This window comes from Ambystoma mexicanum, chromosome 3p, assembly GCF_040938575.1.
Source record: "Ambystoma mexicanum isolate Mex_15411 chromosome 3p, UKY_AmexF1_1, whole genome shotgun sequence".
In the NCBI taxonomy this organism is placed as follows: Eukaryota; Metazoa; Chordata; class Amphibia; order Caudata; family Ambystomatidae; genus Ambystoma; species Ambystoma mexicanum.
In genome coordinates this window covers 856977113-856998844 of record NC_090925.1, presented here as the reverse complement: position 1 = coordinate 856998844, position 21732 = coordinate 856977113, and the positions used below count along the sequence as shown (strand labels likewise).

Here is a 21732-nt window from a genome sequence, read left to right as displayed (position 1 = left end):
ACAGATAGAATTCTACCTGCAGGGCTCATGCCCACTCTGAAAATTAAGACCACTTCATCTGTGCTTGACTTCCTCTGTCTGCTTTTCAGCAAAAAAGTGAGGCCTTTGATCCCATGTGCTTGATACCGATGGTGACTTCGCCAAAAGAGGAGCAGAAGATAATTGCTTCCTGTGCCAAGGTGAGTGGGCGAAGGAGAACGAGAGTAAGATATTTCTGAACTCTCCACCCCAGTCAGGGCTTCTACTCGGTTTTCAAAAACTCTCCGTCAACAATCCGACAGCCAGCGCTCCTAAACCCTTACCCACCATCATCGCACAGCCGCACTCTTACATTATCCTCACAGCTTCTCCATAACTAACCCTACTACACTCTGATCTACACCGTCTCACATCCAGTGCCCCTACATTAGAACTGCAAGCTTCAATATAGGCACCACTTGTATACCATTCCCTACATGTCCACAACAACTGCGCTCCTACGCCCTTCACTGCCATTCTCCCATAGCTACTCTTCCTGCTCATCCCAGTGAGCGCCTTCAACACACCATTCCATTTGCATGCCTTTGCAGCTCGCACTGCACACTTTCCTTCAGCTTCCTCCTGCCCAGCGCTTCTATGTTACTCCTTGCTGCTCCTCCACAGGCAGAGTTCTAGGTTTCATCCACAGCCAGGGCTCTTACCCCATTCTCCACCATTTTCGATTGGCTGCACACCTATGCGATTGTCGCCTTCAGCCCAAGTCATTACCTATTGCCCCCCTCCTACTGTCATTGTTCCTACACCAGTCTCTACACCCGATGTTCAAATCCTCCACCATGTTATGCTGCTCTCCTACAGCCAGTGCTCACACCATTCTCGCTGAATCCTCTGTCCGTGCTCCTTCACATTGCCTTTAGTTCCCCAGTTCTCCTACACCTTTCGTACCCTGATTGCTTGATGGGGTTTAGGCGATGTCAGATGTGTGTATGAGTTTGCGGGGGTGGTGTATTTGACGGGCGCGGCAAGCAGTGAAAAGGGAAGATCAGCCAGTTTTTATTTGCAGTGGGCATATGCGTGGGAGGTGTTGTTACGAGAGTTTGTGTTTGGAATGATGCAATTTATGGTTGGATTTCCTCACATCCTGTTTCCTTCTCCTACAGCCTGTGGTGAAACTTTTACACAACCGAAGCAACAACAAGTATTCATACACAAGGTTAGTACTTGCCCTTCATTTTTCTTAATTTTCACCCTCTTCCCCCTCCTCCCCATTCAACATCTCAGTTTATACTGTGCACCCCATTGCCTATTCTACCTGTTCACATCTTTCTCCAACTAAATCCATCTACTATTGGACTGTTCTACTCCCCCATCTTTGCTTCCCCATGTCTCCTGATCTTCATTTATCTCAATGTCATCCTTCCTTCCCTCTTTCTTTATTTCCTTTGTTGCTCACTTTCTCTTCTCCAAGCTTCTTTCCCTCGTTTCTGTCGCCCTTTCATGTTCTTTCTAAACAGCCTTTTTCCTCTTTTCCTTAAAGATTTTTCTGCTTTCCCCTCTCCACGCCTTTGACAAGCTCAACTCTCTCCTCCAGACTAATTTTTCCCCCTAATCCTGCACGGTTTCTTTCCTTGTCTTCTAATTCTATTGGGCCCATACTAATGCTGTGCATCTGTTCAGAAGAGCTCTATGCCATGATCGAACCTCTTCAGTGCACTTGGTGTTAACCCGCAAAGAAACTTGGTTCTATTGCACCTCTTCTTAGTAAATGCACTTGGTTAATCCACAACTCCTAAGGTTTTGCAGAACACCAGAGCGCTCGCTCAAGTGTGTGCCAATGCTTAATTTTTGGTATATTATCCATTGCACACAGTATTCTCGGGGAAGGAGCATGCTCTTGCAAGAGAGCGCCTCTCTCACGGAAAGAGTGCAAGCCTGAGATTTCGGTAAATGGGCACGCGAGGGAGCATGCGCCCCTCTCGCACAACTCTTGTGCACTCTTTCTCCCGTCTATTCATCAACTTGCCTTCTCTCATACTTATCTTACATACATACAACTTGGTGGTGAACAGGCCCATTCCTAGAGGCGGGCAAACCGGGCAACAGCCTGGGGCACAGAGGGGCCCACCAGTCAGCCTGTTGATCTCCCTCCTGGGAGCACAGGCAGCCATTGCATTTAACACTGTGTAGCACTACACATATAGAGGCAAGAAACAAAAGCCTGTTGTGCCCATATCCATCTACCTCTCATGAAGCAGCCAATGGATGAATACTCTGCTCATGCTTGAATGGAAGGTTGGGCGTTTATGGTGGACTGAAAATGCTTTTTTGTTGTTGCTGCAGTCTTAGTCAAAAATGCCAGAGGAAGCCTGCATGAGTAGGCGGTTTGGGGGCAGGAGTGGTAAATCAAGTAAATGGTGAAAAATAGGTGTAATATGAGGGGGTGAGAATCGGACTTCATTTATGGTCTTTTAGCAGCTGACTAGGCTAATTTTCTTGTTTCGGGGATGTTTTAGGGCAATCAAATGACTGATTCAGGGTCATCGGAAGACCACCAGGGTTTCTTTTGAAAATCATGGTTTTCTGTTATGTAAATCCAATTGAGACAAGCCTTCATCTCCCAGAATGCATTGATCTGTTGCACCTTGCCAAACTATGCGCTTCACTGGGAGGCAAAAGCAGTTTGAGTAAGTAAGGAAAAAACAATATTGTTACCCATCATGTTTGTTGTTGCCCTTGGAGTTTCAGCAAAGGGACCAGGAGTTGGACAAATTGAAGGCTGAGAGGATTGGTCAGAGGAATACTTACTTGGTTTGGTTTTTATGTGTGTGTGTTTTAATTACTGTTAAAAAAATTGATGTGGGAAGGTAGAAACTCTTTATTGTTGTAGAAACAATAATTGACAAAGCTAACAATTTAGACGCGTGTAGTGAAAAGCTTTTCACTGCACAGGTAGGTCTTGCGATCCCAGGCGTATGTACATTCCCGATTTGCCAAGTGTTACAGTTGCATGTCTAAGTTGCCATCATTTGATTACTTTTATGTTGGCATATCCTGGCAAAACCTATTGCAGGTACGGTCATCATACTGTAAGAAACTCGCATCTTTTCCAGGCATGAACACAGATTGCCAGCTTTTGACATCAGACAACAGCAACAAGCACATTTTACTGGGCATTTCAATATGTTGGCATTGTACTCCAATAATATAATTTGGAATTTGATTTGTATAGAGCTTCATTTAGATGGAGCACTTTTGAGCTCTGTATTAATGTGAATTATTATTACCCACTGGTGGCACTCGAGTATTCACCTTCAAAATGAAGAAAGGCCTAGTCTGTGCTACCTGAGTTTCAAACATGTTGCATGGCATTGTCCCATTCCGAAAACCGTCACATTGCCCATGAGCTATCCATCTAGTGTGCAACGATTTGCCAGTAGTTAACATTATATGCCTAGGAACTCGCACCCTTGGGCACCTTTTGTCATCAGTTCAGTGCTTTGAAGCTATAGCAATGGTAGTAGGTGCTAAACAAATATAAAATAACATAACCTGCCTGCTGCTGACAAAGCATGCCTGCTATTGCCATTACGTTCCTAAATATTCATACTATTTTCTAGGTATTGCTATCTTCTCCTGGTGTACTGCCGCCCTATACCAGGTTTTCATATTAGATGCTCCTGCACTCGCACCATTTGGCAGGTATTGTTATACTTTATCTAGGTACTCAATCATATGGCAAGATGGCTGCTTCATCTCATAGCCTGCCTACTTTTCTGATCTTCCCCTACAGTGCTTTGTAGTAGCTTCAATTAACTCTTTTTTTGCCTAACCTTACTTAATATAGATATGAACTGCTTTCTTTTGACCACCGTTTAATTATTTCCATCTATTTCACATCCATCTTGCATTCTTCCGCTGGAGCATTTGAAATGGCCTCTGAGCGCTGTGTTCATCATCTGACGAGGGCTATTGGCTCTTGTAACACTTTCAAATGGGAGTGAAATTGATGGGAACATAGATTACCCTGAGCTTTTTAATTATAATTGTTCTTTTGTAATGTGCTTAATACCGGAGACCAGTTTCTAAGGGCGATACCGGGATTCGAAACTGTGTTGCTATGCGTTGTCTTTGCTTTCGTATTTCTACAGCGCAATCAGATTACCCGTAGGTTTTAGGGCGCAACCAGTAACTGAACGTAAGAGTCCCTATGCTGCACTGTTTTATGGGCACAACAGACTGTGTTTAGCAAAACGGTAGTGTTTTTGTTTCTTTTTGAATGCATTTGTTGCTCGAGTTTCTCTGATCTCACAAGGGAGTTTATTCCAGGCGAGTGGAGCGGCAATGCTGAAAGAAACAAACGCATTGCCTGAGCTATCCTCCCGGCCTGATTACTTATTTGCTGTCCTTCGTTGACAACGTGAGTTAGAAAATGAATTCCTGTTTAAAATATTGTATACATTACCTAGTTATTAATATTAAGTACAGTTCAATTAAAATAGTATTTAAATGGCAATGATTTAATGATTTTGGAGCGAGTGGGGAAGCAGTAGAGAAGCAACCTGAGGGATAGAGGGGGAGGGGTTGTTAGTGTTTTTCACCCTGGGTGGAATATTATCTAGAAACCGCTGTTGTGGTGAATGTTTTTTGCCTTTCCTGTCTTGTCTGTGCATTTACTGTGCGCATTTTGGACCAACCTTCTCTGGTCTCCAGCTTTACCCTCGCCTATTTAAATCTTCTGTTTGACTTTGTTACCCATGCTCCCTCGCTATCTGGTCCCTGGTGTCTGCCAAGCCTCCCGCTCTTGCTCCACCTATCAACCCACCTCCCGCCCCTCACTCTGCCTGTCAAACTCTCGCTCTGCTTGTCAACTGGGCATTGTGTTCTTGGGCAGTTCCTTGGTATGGTGAATATAGAAATACAAAAGACACATACCAGCCAGTGCATTTAATGGAGCTGCGCCTGGCAAAGAGATCCTGGAGCAGCGTTTCAGGGTATGCTGGGAGTTGTATGGCAGCCTCAAGGGGCTAGCAGGACAGCGTCAGGAGCATAGAGAAATTGTTTGGGAACAGAAGCAGTTTTTTTCCCCCCCCGAGAGGTGATATAAACCAGTGAAGTACTGTGCACATTAATGGAGGATAATTCTGAAAAAAATGAAGTAATCTGATATTACGTCTGCAGTATCCTTTTCTTTAAAAATTCGTTTTTATAATGTATGACATGGCTAATGATGTCACAGTTCTGGTTAGATTTGTCATGCATGTAAGGTATGTGTGCTAGAGCGGCATGTTGAAGTAGTTGGCTGAATTGATGATTAATGTATGCTGCAATAAAGGATATAACTTTTTAAGGATTTGCAGGCATCTATGGACTTTTATGGACTTTTTAGAAATACAGTCATTGTGTTGAGTGTGTTTAAGTGAAGAGCATGAAGTATGCCAGGAGTGGCGAAATGCAAGAGCCTGTGTGAGCGAGTTAGTGATAATGATTTTGAGGCTTTGCAGGTATCTGTAGATTACTTATGGACATTTATGGACTTTATAAATGAGTTATTGTCTTGCTAGACAATTGTATGTGCAAGATGTATGCTTGGTACGGCAAGATGTTTGAGCCAGTGTAAGTGGGCTAGAGGTAATTCTTTTTCAGGCATTGCAGGGTTCATGTTGTGCAATACAACAAAGACTTTTAGCACTACAACATGACTTTTCACCATGCCTGGTTTTGTTTGGTCCTAGCAAATTGTAATCATTTGAACATGTACACCATTCTTGGTAAGGATGGAAGAATAGTGCTAAGTGATCTGAAATGTACCAAGGATGACGGAGAGATCAGAGTGATTATATCCCCCTCCCTCCTCTTGCTCTGTGTATCCCCCCTCCCTCCTCTTGCTCCGTGTATCCCCCTCCCTCCTCTTGCTCTGTGTATCCCTCCTCCCTCTTGCTCTGTCAATCCCCCTCCTTCCTCTCGCTCTGTCACTACCACCACCCTCCTCTAGCTCAGTCACTACTCGCTCTCTCAATCACCCCCTTCCACCTCTTGCTCTACCTTTCGGCCCCTCTCCCTCCTCTTAATCTGCCTGTCAGCCCATCACGCTCTGTTTCCAACCCCCCGCACACCTCGTGCCACAGCAGAGTAGCTGACAGGTGAGCCAACAAATGATTTCCCACTGGGTGCCAAGATAGAAGGAAATGACATCACAGGCAGCACTTAGTCGCCAACTTGGTGAAAGGGAGGGGCGCAGAAAAGTGGAAACCTTGGCTAGCATGTTCTGCATATGCTGAAGTCAAGTAAGGAGATGGAAGCCTTCCAGTTGCATTCCAGTAAGCCATCACTTGGCAACACCACTAAGATGCGAGAATGAGACCACGCCACGGTCGCTAAACAGAAGGTTCAGCTGCAAGAAGTACCACCACCACCACTAAAAAAACTATTGGAATTCAAGGGAAAACAAGAGCAACTATAGACATTTCTTGATCATGATCTGCATCATACCCTGCATACCAGAACATAACCTTCACTGCAAAGGTGGTCTAAATGCCCACTTGTAGCTATGGCAGGTTTTGCACTAGACTGTATTGCCGTGCCAGAAGAAAGGCTATGGAAAAAGTTGGGTCACTGCGCTCTGGTGCAAGAGAAACTACTACCCCTGAGAACCGGGCAGACTTACTATTGGATAGCAATATTGTTTTGGGTCCACCTTCTGTGTGAATATATGTATTATGCGTATTACCCTTGTGTTGTGTGTATGATAAACATTAGATGCTATGTGTTTCTTCTCTACGGTTTCAGTAAATCACCCTTTAGCGCATCACCAGAATACGTGGCCAACTACCATGGGTTTACCATACCAATCTTAGGAAGGAAAAAGACCCTGACATGCACGGCAACAGATTCTGGGGTGAACTGGCCTGTAGGGACCTCTGGAGATTTCCCGGTAGTCATATGCACCCTGGGTCTCTTTTGTATGATAACCTATTCTATTTCCAAATTATCTCATAGGAAAAGGGTTGAGCTTGCTGATATGGGGGCACTTTGAACATTATTTCCACAGCCTCTTTTGGTTCTCAAGTCACCCCCCCCCCCCCCCTTGGCAACAGTACCTGACCACCAGTCAGGTCAAAAATACTTCCACGTCATTTCTTTTTTTTTTAAACTTTATTTAATGATTGTGGTACACAACATTGCAACAACATGACATTCCATACATATCCATATCGCAGACGTTCAGTTCAATTATATATTATAATGTGCGGTATTACAGAATAGACTTATTACTGGGCCCTGCCGGGCTACTACTGCTCGAGTCCGCTTCACATAGATATACTGTGAACGGGGCCCAGATGTCCTTTGGCTTACATGAGTTGGGGAGTGACATTACATAGTGTTCCTCACATTCATTAAGAAAATGGTTTACTTGTGGTGCCTGTGCACTCTTCCACTTTTGCAGAATGCACTTTTTTGCCACCGCTCATGCAATATTAAAGAGCCTTCTGATTACCTCTGACTGTTTTCCTATATCCCCGAACAAATATTTTTGTGGTGTGAGGTTTGTCGGTATCTGCGTGACTTCTTCCAGGATTTTCGCCACCTCCCCCCAGAATACACATGTGTGGGCAGCTCCAGTACATGTGTATCGAGTCAGCCTAACCCGCCCCACATTTCTGACACCTGCCGGCACTGTTTTTTTGTGAATTTAGCGATTTTTTTTTTTTTTTTTTTTTTTTTTTTTTTTTTTTAATTTTCTTTTTTTATTTTCTTTTTTTATTTTTAAATGTATTTATTATTTTTGGGGGGGTATAGTGCAACTTATTCAACACCTTAAATTGGATCAGCTGGAGGCCCGCGTTCATGGACGCCCTCTTGGTCAGTTCACAGTACCTCTCCCAGGATCTGTCCATTATGGTGGCACCCAGATCCGTTTCCCAGGAGGTCTTTATCATGTTTACCGTTGGAGTGTTGGTCTGCACAGCCTTGTATAGCCCCGAGACACTAGTTCCCGACCGGGTTGACAAAGCCACCAGGCACGGGTGTGGTGGGGGCTCATCTGGGAACTGTTGCCACCTAGCCTTAAAGGCCATTCTCATTCTTTGGTATTGTAATATCATCAATTGGTCCCTTCCTATCCCTGTTTTGAACTCTTCCAGTGTTATAAATTTGCCATTGGGGAATATGTCTTTGATTTTAAATTCTCCGTCCGGGTCCCATGTCTTCTGCACATCTGGATCATATGTGGGTGCTATACTGGGGAAGTTCCAGAACGGGGCCTCGGAGTAGTATGGTGTCTCCAACCCGAGCCTACGGTAAATCTTGGACCATACATGGACTGTTGTACTGACTGGATCGAATGGACACTCATCTCTGTGTTTTCCTTTAAAGATGACTGACCTTAAGTCGGTTGGGCGTGCGGCGTGTTTTTTTAAACAAATGTGGGGTGACGTATCCTGCTCATCATACCAGTGTTTAACAAACTGAGCCTGTGCCACTAGGTAATATAATTCAAAGTCTGGAGCTGCTATGCCCCCTTTGTTATACGGTTCCACCTTTTTTTCCCACCTCATTCTGGCCGCCCCCCTGCACCAGACAAACTCCACCGCCATGGATCTTAGAGTATCAAAGAACCGCCTACCGGGCCATATCGGGATATTAGTGAATATATATAGCAGCTTAGGGAGAATGACCATTTTCAATATAGCAACCCGGCCGATGAGTGAAATGGGAAGTTTAGCCCAGAAGCGGAGTTTAGTAGAGATCGTGTTCAACAGGGAGTCATGGTTGTTCGAGAATAGGGATGCTCTGTCTCCCGACACAATAAACCCAGGTATCTTATCTTAACAGGGGACCATTGTAGGCTGTGTGTTTTGTTTGGACGTCTCGTGGCAGGGGTCAGGGGAAAGATTTCAGTTTTGGAGCGGTTGGTTTTGTATCCTGAGTATTCTACGAATTCATGTACGGTCTCCATCGCTGGCCCCAGGTATGTGTCTGGCTCTCAGATGTATAACAGGGCGTCATCTGCATATAGTGATAGGCCCGACATCCATATACCCCTCTGTCCTTGGTGTTCCCTAATTGCTGCTGCAACTGGTTCCATAGTAAGGGCGAACAGTATAGGGGAAAACGGGCAGCCCTGTCTCGTACCCCTTCCCAGCTCAAACCATTCTGACATGGTGCGATTAGTCAATACCCTGGCTCCCGGGTTAGTGTATAGTACCTTGACGCATTTTAGGAAGTATGGGCCTAGTCCAAATTTCTCAAGCACCATGAACAGGTATGTCCATGACACTGAATCAAACGCCTTTTCGGCATCTAGAGATACAGCCACCGCCTGGGCTTCTGGCTTAATCTGGGCCATGATACCAAACAACCTACGTAGATTCAGTGCCGTCGATCTGGTGGGGATAAATCTGCATTGGTCCGGATGTACCAACACAGGCATGTTTGGCAGGAGTCTAGTGGCCAGAATCTTTGCAAATACCTTGGCGTCACAGTTTATAATGCATAGGGGTCGGTATGAGGACATCTCATTCGGCGGGCGCCTGTGCTTGAGGAGCACAGTTATTATGGCCTCTCTCATGGACGTTGGAAGTGTCCCTACCTCCATGGCCTCCTCCCACACGGACAGTAGTATCGGGGCCAGCTCCTCCTGGAGCTCCTTATATAACTCAGCCCCCAGTCCGTCTGAGCCGGGCGCCTTTCCGTTGGCTAGCTATTTTATTGCTGCCTTTATTTCGTCGACCGTTAGGGGCTAGTCTAGCATCAGTCTATGTTCTGTTGGCAATGTCGGGAGCGTGATGTTGTCTAACTATTCTCTAATGTCATTGGGAGTTTTCAGGTCATGATTGGCAAATAAGTCTGTGTAAAACTGGGAGAATTCTCTGTTTATGCCTTCCTCACTTGTGGTTACCGTGCCGTCCCCCGCTACTATGCTGGAAATTGTTGCATGGTGTCTCTCGGTCTTCAGCAGGTTGGCTAGGGTGCGACCCACCCTGTTCCCTTCGCCATATCGGCGTGCTCTGACTGGAGTGGCCATATATAGCAGTTCCCTGGTAGCTAGTCTATTGAATTCTTTTAGGTTACTATTGATGTCCGCCAGGATGTTGTCTTCATGTATGGCTGTATATCACTGTTCTAACTCACCCAACCGTTTCTCTACTTCCGCCAGTTCCACCCTGACCGCCTTCAACAGCCCTCTGGATTTGTAAATCAGGATCCCCCTCACCCATTCCTTAAATGTCTCCCACAGAGTCGCAGAGCTATTGACTGAGTTTTTATTAGTTTCAAGGAAGAATTCTACCTCTGTATGTAGTGCCTCTGCCACTGTAGGATCTTTGAGGATGTCGGATGCCATTCTCCATTCTCTGACCGGGGGTTTTAGACTTCCTAGTGTCATGTCTAAAAGGATAGGGGAGTGATCCGACAGGGTACGGGAAGTATTTCACTATTGTCGATTTGATTCATAAGAGATGCGGACACCAACCAGTAATCTATGCGGGATTCGGTGTCATGCACCGAGGAGTAAAATGAATACTGTCTTTTATGGGGGTGTAGTGTTCTCCAGGCGTCTACTAGTGTTAGTTGCAACATGATTTGTTGCAAAATACCAGCTGTTTTTGTGGGATTCCTGTGTTTGGAGGTGGAGCGTTCTAGGGTAGTGTCTAAGATGGTGTTGAAATCCCCCCCCCCCGCACAATATTTGCTCGCTTCCAGAGAAGCCAGTCTCTTGCATTACATTTGTATAGAAGTCAGGGTCGTCCACGTTCGGACCATACGTGTTTATTAATATCAGTTCTTCCCCAGCGATGCTGCCCCACACTATTACGTAGCGACCCAGAGGGTCTATTTTACTTTTCCCAAATTGGAACCCCAACGGAGGGGTGGATCAGGATAAGCACTCCTCTTGCCTGTGAAGAGTATTCGGTATAGTATCTATGCTGACCCCACCCTTTCAAGAGCTCAGTGTTGACTTTCTGGAGCGCATGAGTTTCTTGCAACATGATCATCTGGGGATGGTGTCGAGTGACATAGGCTCACACTTGTTCAGCTTAGCTCGGTTGTTCAACCCACGGACGTTCCATGTGGGAAGTTTTAGTCTCAGCCCTCGGGCCGTGATAACAGGATTAGCCATATCTGTATACCCTTGTTGCGTCTCTTGACTTGCTGTTACTCAGAGTTCCATGTGCTGCAATGTCACCACGATTTCTAACTTGTAGGACTCCTCCAACTGAGTCCCAAACCCTCAACCCCTCCCGCCCCTTCACGCTTTGCTCAACGGAGCTGAACATCCTGTGATACTTTGGTCCCCCACCCACATCATCTCCCCCAACTTGAATGCTGCCCTGTAATTTTCATTCCCTTAAACTGGTGAAGCTTTCCTGAGGGTCGCCCGTTGCGTTCACCTGGCTTGCCCCGACGGAGGCTCTCGGCTCGGTTAATCATAAGTCTTCATTCAAACCGTCCATATTATAGAGTTTTCCTTTCTTTGGGCGGTAAACAGCTGGCTATCCCTTTATTTTTATATATTTTTTTGTTTTTCCCTTATGTCAGGAGCAGAGGGTTTACTCTGGTCAGTTGGCTGAGTCTCGTATCTCATCTCCGGGTTGTGGTCTGGCGATCTGATCGATTACCCGGGCTCTGGGAGGTATCGGGATAGAGGCCTCTACATATGTCATGGCTTCTGTGGGGTTTTCGAAAAAGTGAGCTCTTCCACCATGTTGGATTCTCATTTTCGCTGGGAAGATGAGGGCATATGGTACATTGCGTATCCGCAGCTGTTTTTTTACCAGTTCGTCTCTGTGCCTGTATACCAGCGGAGAAATCGGGATATATGTGGATTCTGTTGTGTTCAAAATGTAGAGTGCCTTTCTCTCTGGACAGTCTGAGTATCGAATCCCTGTCCCTGTAATTAAGCAGACATGCTATTATGGTGCGGGGAGGTGCCCCAGGTTTTGGTAATGGTGCCACAGTGCGGTGGGCCCTCTCCACGAGGAAATGTTCGGAGAAAGATTCTGCTCCCAGGATATCTCTCAACAGGTTTTCCACTTGTCTCTCCATGTCGCCCTTGCCAAAGGTTTCTGCAATTCCAACAATCCGGATGTTGTTCCTTCAAGATCTTGATTCTAAATCTTCGCACTTATTTTGAGTTTTTCGTAGCTCTGTCTGGAGGTGGGCTATGTCGCGGCCATGCTGTAAAATTGTATCTTCATTCGTGCTTATCCTGCTCTCCGCTTCTGTGATATGCGTGCTCTCCTTCTCCACTCGTGCTTTCAGGGATCCAATCGTTGCGACTATGTCGTCCAGTTTGACATCGACTGCCATAAATCCATTTTGGACTAGTGCTGCTAGGCAGTCTAAGGGATCTTCCCCTTGTTTGTCGTGTTCCTGTGGCGCCCCATCAGCCGCCCTGTGTGGCTGGGAGCTGGCGAACGAGTCCATCGGGCCAGTCTTTTTCCCTCCTGTGCCTTTCCTCTCGGCGCGTCCCATGTGTTGTGGTGTACGGCCTTAGAGTGGACTGTGTCCTCCCACGTATTATGGACTACCGTGTTATTGTTCAGGGAAGAGAAAAAAGGCAGATAGTGTGGAAGTGTTTGGCCTTCTTCACACCTTCCTCAGGGTGTCTTCGTATTTATTTGTGCCTTCTGCGGGGCCAGGATCTTTGCCGGGTGGACCCAAAAAGTTTGATCAAAGAGAATGCCCCCATGCAGCTCTCAGCGGGGTGCCCCCTTGCACCACTCTGGGATTGATGGGGTTCTGCTCGGTGGGAGCCGCCTAGTTCTTCCCTTTTTTCGTATTCCAGGATGTTGGTAGTGCACTGGTAGCCGCACTACGTAGGGTGTATTGTTATCTTGATCGGCGAGCACCACCAAGTGCCAGGGGGAAGGGGGGATGCAGCCTCTTATGCCCTCTCAGCCGTGACAGCCCCGGACCACAGTAACCATTTGGGGGCACCCTCGGTGATCCCTGCCGCGTTTCGTGCGTTGTGTACACAGGGCACTGAAATCATTCAATTTTTTACCGGCAACAGTTCATGGGATTTGTCACTGAGCCTCCCTGTGGTCTCACCCCGTGGGTTATGGCGCGACACTGGTGTTCGTCGTGGGAGGGTGGGCCCTCCCCATCGCGCTTCACTTACTTGGTGTGAGGGGTGCGACACGACCCCCCGCCCCCAATCACATCACCCCCCCCACCCCCGCGCGCTTGTCTCCGCGTTGCTCCTCCGTGCCAGTTTGCCACCTCAGGGGGAAGAGGCGCCGCGTGAGCTGTATAATGCTCCTTCGGCTGCGCTGCTGGCCTTCCGCCACCCTCTCATGTTCAATCAGCTTCGGTTGTTTGCACTCTCCGCCGGCGGCTTCTCCGCTTCCCAGGCTGGGGACGGCTGCACTGCTCTTCGCTTCTGTGGCGACGCGGTACGAGAGTTACCGCTATGCCCCTCCCCCACTGCGGCCCGCTCGTCCCAGCGCACCTCCGGCACACAGTAGATGTTCTGTGGAGCCGGCGTGCGGCCGCGTCAGCCCCTCCTGTCCGCCAAAATGCTTCCGGCCGGATATTGTGACTGTCCCTTCACGTATTCACTCGATTCTTCGGGGGCTTGCTCATGAGATCTTCCGCCCCATGAATCTTCCTCTTTTTAGCGTTTAGAGCGGCGCTGAAAGGATTTATTAGGAACATGATTAATGTTTGAGCCGGAGCTCTCCCCTCAGGCAGCCATGTTCGTTGCATGCAACAGTGCCCCCCCCCCCATTTCCACGTCATTTCTAAACTCTGCAGTAAGTGCCACCAAGATAAATCCAAGTCACTGTCTCGTAGCATCGAGTGGACGTGTGTTTTTTTTAAAAACATAAAAATGTTATTTCACAAGCAAGCACAGTTGGGCCTGTGTTTTAACCAGGTACTGGCTCCAACCCCAATCTTGCCTCGCTTCCCCATCTCTACTTTTGAAAAATATAATGGGATTAATCTTTTGCAGGTCAAAATGCATTAGTGTTGCTGATGGTAAGTTGCAATTGAGGTGTTATGTTGTTCAGAATGTTAGACTTTGCTCATTAAGCCTTGGTGAAAGGTCCCGTCAGATCAAAATTCTAAATAGGATCTATTGGACGCCTGAATGGCTGTGGAGAAGAGGGTTGGCTGATGGCAATGACTGTTGGGCATGTGTTCACGAGATGGGGACATTGGAGCATATGCTAAAGGGCTGCTTGAGGGTGAGAGGATTTTGGGCTGAGTTTGGTACGGTTTGTGAGGAAGTGCTTGTTGAAAAAATTGACTACGATTTCAAAACTTTGGTTTTGGGATCTGATGAGCTATTGGATGATTTGACTACAAGTCAGAAGAAATGGTTATTCTGGGGTGCGATGATTGGGAAGAAACTAATTTTAGCTAGTTGGAAATCTACTCTACATGTGAAATTGGATGCTTGGATTAAGGAGCTGCATGGATTGGCAGACATTGAGAAAGTTATTTATAGGAGGGAAAAGAAATTATCCCTGTTTGAGAAGGTTTGGGGGAGATTTCTATTGTTGTACTAGACTCTGAAATTACTCATTGTATATATGAAAGGTGATGGGTAGAGAAGTGGGTTGGGGGAGGGAATTTGATAGATTCTAGGGGATTTGTGTGAATTGATTGACTACTAATATGTATAAATTACAATTTTGAGATTAGATGTCAACCTATTCTTGTATATTTATGTACATTTTATATATTTTGGAAAAGAATAAATATTAAAAAAAAGACAGGGTTTTGATTTCCAAATGTAGGTAGGTATGTGTAGGTCAGCTTGCAACCCCCATCCCCGCGGCTCTTTCAGTATCCACACCAGAACATTTGGCAGCAGGACACCACTCCCGTTCTTCCCTCCAGGCAAGCCACCCGGCAGGACAATGAGGGTGCCGAGAAGCACAGTGTTCCTGATCGGCGCTCTCATTGTCCTGGCACCCGCTCGGCAACTTCATTGTCATTGCTGACAGGCCATATTCTTCTCTCTTGCAGTAATTCTGATGAAAACCTGCTGAAGAACATTGAGCTCTTCGACAAGCTGGCCCTGCGCTTCAATGGCCGTGTTTTATTCTTGAAGGATGTGCTGGGAGATGAGATCTGCTGCTGGTCCTTCTACGGCCAAGGCCGCAAGATTGCCGAGCTCTGCTGCACCTCTATCGTCTATGCCACAGAGAAGAAGCAGACCAAGGTGGGCCCTCTTCCGAAACACAACTATTTACAGAATGTTTACTGGGGAGTCAGGGAAGAACAAGATTAGAACTGTTTCGACAGTGTTTTCAGCCCAGAATACTTTGTCTCTGGTGTTTTGTGGTAGCTGAAGGCCGCATGCAGCAGCAGCAGCAGCAACTTTCGTCCTCCTTATTGTAGGAATGTCTGTTACTGTGCATCAATAATTCTTGAAAAATCTCAGCAGCTTTTTATGGGGCTCATTTTTAAAAGGAGCACCACCCCTCTACATATTAGTACATATATAGATCACGGTTTATGGTCATTGCATCAAATTCCTTGCATCAAATTCCTTGCATCGACATGCATTTGCATCAAATTGTTTCCATCTAAAGAAAGTGCATTGAATGCCCAGCCCCCGTTTTTACCCTTTATAATGCACCTAAACAAAAATTAACCCTTTGACCCCCAAAAATATGCATTCGATGGACCTTTTTTAGATGTAAACATTTCGATGGAATGGCATTAGATGCAATGACCAGATACCATATATCACAAATGTATATGGGTGCATCACTTTATAGAAGGGCATCCTGCATTAAGATATTTAGGTTTCAGGAAATGGCAAACATTGCATATCTTCTGATGTGCCACCAACACTATAACCCAACGCTGGCATAATTGAAACTGCACTTGCTTGAAGTTACAACCATTTCAAGAAGCTTGCAGCTTTCTCTATTGAGCAGCATGTTCTATTGCAAACTGTTTGTGCCAAAACCTACTGCAAACCTGTTATTCCATAGAATCTTTTGTCACCCATAAAAATGTTTTGAACAGAAATGCATGCTTAGTGAAGTACTAGTTTCTATTGCTTTTCTACAAGCCATTACAGCTGTTATTTTGCTTTCATTAAAAAAGCGAGCAGACTTTTTTAAACGTATATTATGTTTTTAAGTTGACTTTTTTAAATGACTTAAAAAATATAGAAAGTTTATGAAGGGCCTTAAAAAGTCCTATTCAGGATAATGTCACTTTATAGTGTCAGAAGACTCCCCTCAAACTAAATGTTTTTTTTCTATACACATTTATGGTTATTTCGTATGACCCAGAAATAGTAAGGTGAGAGCCGTGGCTGCTGATGCAAATTCCTGCGGTACACTACGTGCTACTTTGATGGTTTTAGTGAAGGGGTGTAAATCGACACGGTCATTGGGGGAGCTGGGATTTACACGCCCGTTTACACTCCTTCACTAAACCAGCATTGGTAATACCAACAGTTTTGGCTTTTGCGTAGATCTGGGAGAGGTATTCGCCAGGCATGGCCGTAATGGTACTAACTGTGCATTAATGGTAGCAGCTTGAACATGGTGCGCGTACCTGGGCATATGATAGCAGCGCCTGGCAAAGGCCTATCTAATGCATATACACACAGCACAGCTGTTGGCTTTGCGACGGCTTGTTTTTAACAGGACGTCGGTGAAGGACACGCATAGTGTTTATAAATTAAGTGGACAAAAGGCAGACCTCGTTAAAACGCTTTTATTACACCTTTAGAGCGGTTTCAGCACCAATTAAACCCTTAGCTCTCAGAAGACTGCTTTGAAAAAACTCGGAAAGTGCACAGTTTGATTTTAAGGCCTGATGAGGTTAGCTCAAAGAGATTCCAGTAGGGTGGGGTTTTGGCCGGGGGAGGGTGGGAATGGCCATAGAGATTAGCATGGCCATGGCCATGGGCAGTAATGGGTGGGTAAATAACCAGACTACCTACAAGCATTGCCTCCCTCCTCTTATGCCATCTCGCCCTAGCTGTACTCCAATGCATTCGTTTTGGCTTATAGGTGCCACCTTCTGGCTAAAACTGAAAATAGTTAATGGTGCCCAACTTGTAATTGGATAGCGGATGCCATTCGCATGAATGCTCATTTACTGCTCCTGGGCCTTTTATAGGTGGAACCAATCGGGATTACAGGGTCTCAATCAGCAACAAAAATGGGTTGGTGGAGATCCATGCAGATTTGCAGCACATGGGATCCGGGGGAGCCAGAGCAAACTTTACTCTGCGTCCCCAGCTCTGTGCTGCACAAAAGCGGAATGAACCTTGTCTCCACTAGCTTCCCTCCGCCTGCTCAAAGTGACCACAATAGTTTCCCTGCATACTTTTATTTTGTCTCCACTCGAAGTTGCAGAATCTTAATAAGTCCTAGTCTCACCCATGTCTAGCTAAGACGTATGTTTTTCAGTTGAAACAAAACAAGGCCGTTCCGTCACATTATCTGCAAATCCTCAAATGATTTTGTGAGTGCTGTGCAGCGCTTGCAACAGTACTCTTCTTGCGTGGCCTTAGCACGTCGTAATTCTAGTCGTAAATCACTGATCTTATCGTAATATTACCACGTCTTGTTTTCCAGCCTTTGTTTCTAAACCCACCACACGATTTAGCTATTCTCTTAAATTCATACAATGTGTTGCGTTTCCTTAAGTAGCATAGTTAAGGGCCATAGGATAAGGTCCAGCAATCTGTTCTGTGTAACATTGTAATTCCGAAGCAGTATTTTCATTTTGCTGGAGTCTAAACTGGGTTGGTGTGTAGAATTGCGCTTACGCAAGCATATGGTGGGTTGGTGTGCAGAATTGCGCTTACGCAAGCATATGGTGGGTTGGTGTGTAGAATTGCCATTACGCAAGCGTATGGTGGGTTGGTGTGTAGAATTGCCATTACGCAAGCATATGGTGGGTAGGTGTGTAGAATAGCCCTAGGCAAGTGTATGGTGGGTAGGTGTGTTGCACTTATTTTCCCCACTGTACAGCAATTCCAGGGGCTCCCATTTCTTGAGGCAAACAAAGCATCCTCAAATGACAAAACTAAGCAGAGAGTGAAAAGCTGAACACGTTTGGTGCTTTTTGAAGCAGTTTATCATGCAGGTTTATGCCTGGCAACCTGTCCATCTATAGAAAATTGATTAGTGGAATTTGAAGCAAAATAAAGAAGGAAAACGAATCAAAGGTGTGTGCGAAGCAAAGTGTCTCTTTGCAAAGCATGCAAGAGGGCCCTCTGTCCCTCAACCATACTTTCGATGTTTCTTTTTGGGGCTCATCTTCTCATGGTTTTCTTCTGCTCACCTTTCGCAGGTAGAGTTTCCTGAGGCACGCATCTTTGAGGAGACCTTGAACATCCTGATCTACGAGACACCCCGGGTTCCGGACAAGGCACTACTGGAAGCCACGGGAGGTGGCAGCAGCTCACACTGCACTGATGATGACGATGGAAGAGAGCGCCGGGTGCGGCGTATCCATGTGCGGCGACACATCATGCACGATGACCGCCCGAACGGACAACAGACTGTGTTTAAGGACTGAGGGAAGTTGGGCTCCCTCCCTTCTTCTCTCGCAGAGTCCAACACTTCACCGGCTGAGCCTTTGTTCTTAAGAACTTTGATTGTGAATTGTTTACTTTGAGTTGCCTGAGCAGTGGAAGGGAGGGGGACCCTCCGGGTTTGAAACATTGTCTCTTGCTTAATGAGGTATGATGTTTTAGATATCCCAGAGTTTTGTCTCTGTAAAAGTGCTTAAAATAATAACTTGTTCCTGTATGGTGCTTTCTGGCAGTCTTGCAGCTTAATGATGCTGTAAGAAACCGTTTGACTATTATCAATCTCATTCATACACATTGCACCTTGACTACTTCAACAGAAGTGCAGAATCGACCCACCTTCTGCACTTCCTTGTCTTCCATGTGGCAGGCTCATTCTCGTTCCCGTGAGCGAAGGGGAGCAATTGCATTAGATCCGTGTGTTGCCCAAGGGGTTGTGAGCTAAAATAGGACTAGCCTACCAGGAAATGGGGCTTGCTCTTCAGGCCTTTGCCTTTGAAAGACTGTAAGCCCACTACGCAGAGCAGACCAATGCCAGCATCTGTGGAAAATCCCAGGTTACTATAAGCCCAAATTCTTGAAGAGTACCTTTCAGCTCGTTATCGATGCGCATTGACTTTTAGAGAGAACTCTGCATCACTTTGAAAGACTGAGGGCAGACTTTAATCCCTTCCCCATATCTCCTGCGACCCCATGAAGATGTTCCGAAACCAAATGGAGCCCCTGCCAACCTAGACTCCTAGCCTTCTAATTGTGGGTCTCAATGTCCCCCTTCAGGGGAAAAGTGACTTTCTAATGATAGGCCAGGCTTCGGTCCATCAGGCACCTCACATCTCCATTAGTCTGGCCGACTGTCCAGTCTCCAATGCAAAACTCTCCTCCACCACTCACACAAACAATTCTGAATATTTAAGTTGACTGCTCCTAGAAATTGCAACTAATCCACGAATAACTCAGAGGGTCCAGTTTTCCCCAATCAATGTCCTGCCATTGACCAACCGTCCTCTCCGTTCTCCCCCGTCAGCCACTTAAAGATCATTGGAGTAGGCCTCTCAATGGTGGTGGCCCAGGAAATGCAGGAAGTTTATCCTTGTTCTCAATAATGTTCTGCCGTTTTTTAATTTATTTGTTATTAATTGTATTGTGATTTTATTTTGGTTATTTTTGTGCTATTTTTAAGCCCCTGTGGGGAATGCCCAAATGATGCCCTGAAATCTTAAGGTTCGTGGTCCTGGCAGTGCTGGTCAGGCCGAGGCTGCTCACCTACTGATTGAGGGCAGGAACTATGGTTTACAGTCTGGTGTGCGTGCTGGAGTGCACATGCATGAGTGACTGTGTGCGATCCTTTCTATGGGGTCCTATGCTGCATAGTGTGGGAGCGCTGATTGTAGGGGACTGGCGTGTACAAGCCTTGTGTTGTGTGGGGGTGTTTTGATGAATTAGTCGAGTAAGGCAGTTTGCAAGGATGGAGAGTAGACCGCGCTGTGTGGATGTTGTGGAGCATGGTGTAGGAATGCCAGTTCTACTTTAGTAATAATGTAGGAGAACTGCTTGGCTCATTTTCCGGGAGCAGTTTTGCTGTAAGGAATGTAAGTACAGGCTGTGAGAGCGTCGTAGGGAATGGTGCGGCAATGATGGCTGTTTAGGAGGCAGTGGTGCAGGACACTGACTGCAGGGAGGTGTGAGCCTGTGTGAGAATTGCATCGGGGTGCTGGTTTGGGGGAGCTGCAGGGATTGAGGACCACATGTTTGGGAATAGTATGGAAGCACTCTACAGAATAGTGCTGAGTTGTGTGCTCCCCACAGCTAGCATTCCCTGCTTGAAGAATGAGGAAACAAAGTCTGGATGCTAATATAAGAAAAGACGCAAGGTGTTTCTTGTGCATGTCTCGCAGTTGTCTGGCTGTAAGGGCCATGTATCACCGCAAGGTGCTGGTACTTTTTCTTTTTATTCTAATCTTAATTTCACCTTTTTTTTTAAATTGTTTTACCCATTGGTTTCATTGTGACGTTTTTGATTTGAGCCAGGGTTCAAGGCTTCCATAACACCCATAGCCCATGATGCCCTGGTAGCCTGTGCACTGTGTGGGTGAGTATATGTGTGCGTTTCTTATCCTGAGGAGGTTTGCATGTAGGTGGGTGTCTGATGTTGCTTGTGGGTGGTGTTCGATATGTGTGTATGACTGTACTTTTGCCTTCATGTCTGTGTGCCTGCCTCACTGACGTTTTCAGCCTGTCTGCAGTGTTGGTTTCTTGTCTCAATGTGTTGTCCATCTGTGTATGTATGATTGCATCTGCGATTTGTCTACTTGTGCTTTGGTGTGGTTCTGTATATGCACACGGACATTTGCCCATTTGTCCCTGTCTGTGTCTGCCTGATTGTCAGTGTGTGTCTTCACAGCTATGTAAGGATTTCTCTGGTTAGCTGTTTTTGTGTGTGTGTGTGTCCCCCCGGACTTTGCATGGTTTATGGTTTGTTTGCAGGTGTGGGGCGTATTTCTTTGTGTGTGGATGTCTGTGGGCCTGCCAGTGTGTTGGTGGGGGGGGGGGGGGGTTACAAACACTCTCTCCTGCAAGAATACATGTGTGAAAACACAGTGCCAGAGCAATGTTTATTTGTCAAGATTTTTATAATTCTGAACATTTGTATTGCTGGCCAGGTACAGCACAATCCCATGTTGATGTAATTTATTATTAACAAATGTTTTCTATTAAATTATTGTATCTATATGGAATGCAATAGCTTTTGTGCGGACACAGAGATAAAAAAAAAAAATCTACCTAACATCAGTGTGTTGAGTTTTCCATTCTTCAACTAGTCTGTAGAACACCTCACTAGTGGGGCATTCTTCTGTCATTTGTTCTCTGAGCCTAATAAGCCCTAGAGACGACTGTCTCGGGACGGCTATGTGTAGGACGAAGTCCCACGCTGTACACCCTTCTAAGCTCCTAGAACGGTTCTTTCATTTACCTGCAAATGTCTAAATGAAGCCTATGCAAAGAGCTCACCTTTTTTGGTATGGAATTCAAGCTGTAATTGTCAATTGTAATTGGTTATTTATAACGCGCTTAATACCCAGAGGTTTCTAATCGCGGATCCTGGGATCCGAACCTGTGTTGCTCCGCGTCGTCTTGCTTCCAAGGCGAGCGCGTTGCCCCTGAGCTATCCTCCCGAGACTGTAATAAGTGCCCATAAGTGTGTCCGGCCCAGTGTTTCATTGAAGCCACAT

General features: G+C 46.0%; 1 protein-coding gene across 2 annotated transcripts in view; it reads left to right on the top strand.

The window, feature by feature from the left end:
* The window catches only part of KCTD13 (potassium channel tetramerization domain containing 13), a 180756-nt gene extending 159469 nt beyond the window's left edge, over positions 1–21287 (top strand). For both annotated transcript variants that reach the window (XM_069652003.1, XM_069652004.1), the window contains exons 4-7: positions 90–179; positions 1140–1192; positions 14959–15154; positions 18262–21287. In XM_069652003.1, the coding sequence (XP_069508104.1) occupies positions 90–179; positions 1140–1192; positions 14959–15154; positions 18262–18489 (567 nt within the window). In that variant the 3' untranslated portion in view covers positions 18490–21287. The remainder of the gene's footprint in view (positions 1–89; positions 180–1139; positions 1193–14958; positions 15155–18261) is intronic.
* Positions 21288–21732: the final 445 nt, after the last annotated feature.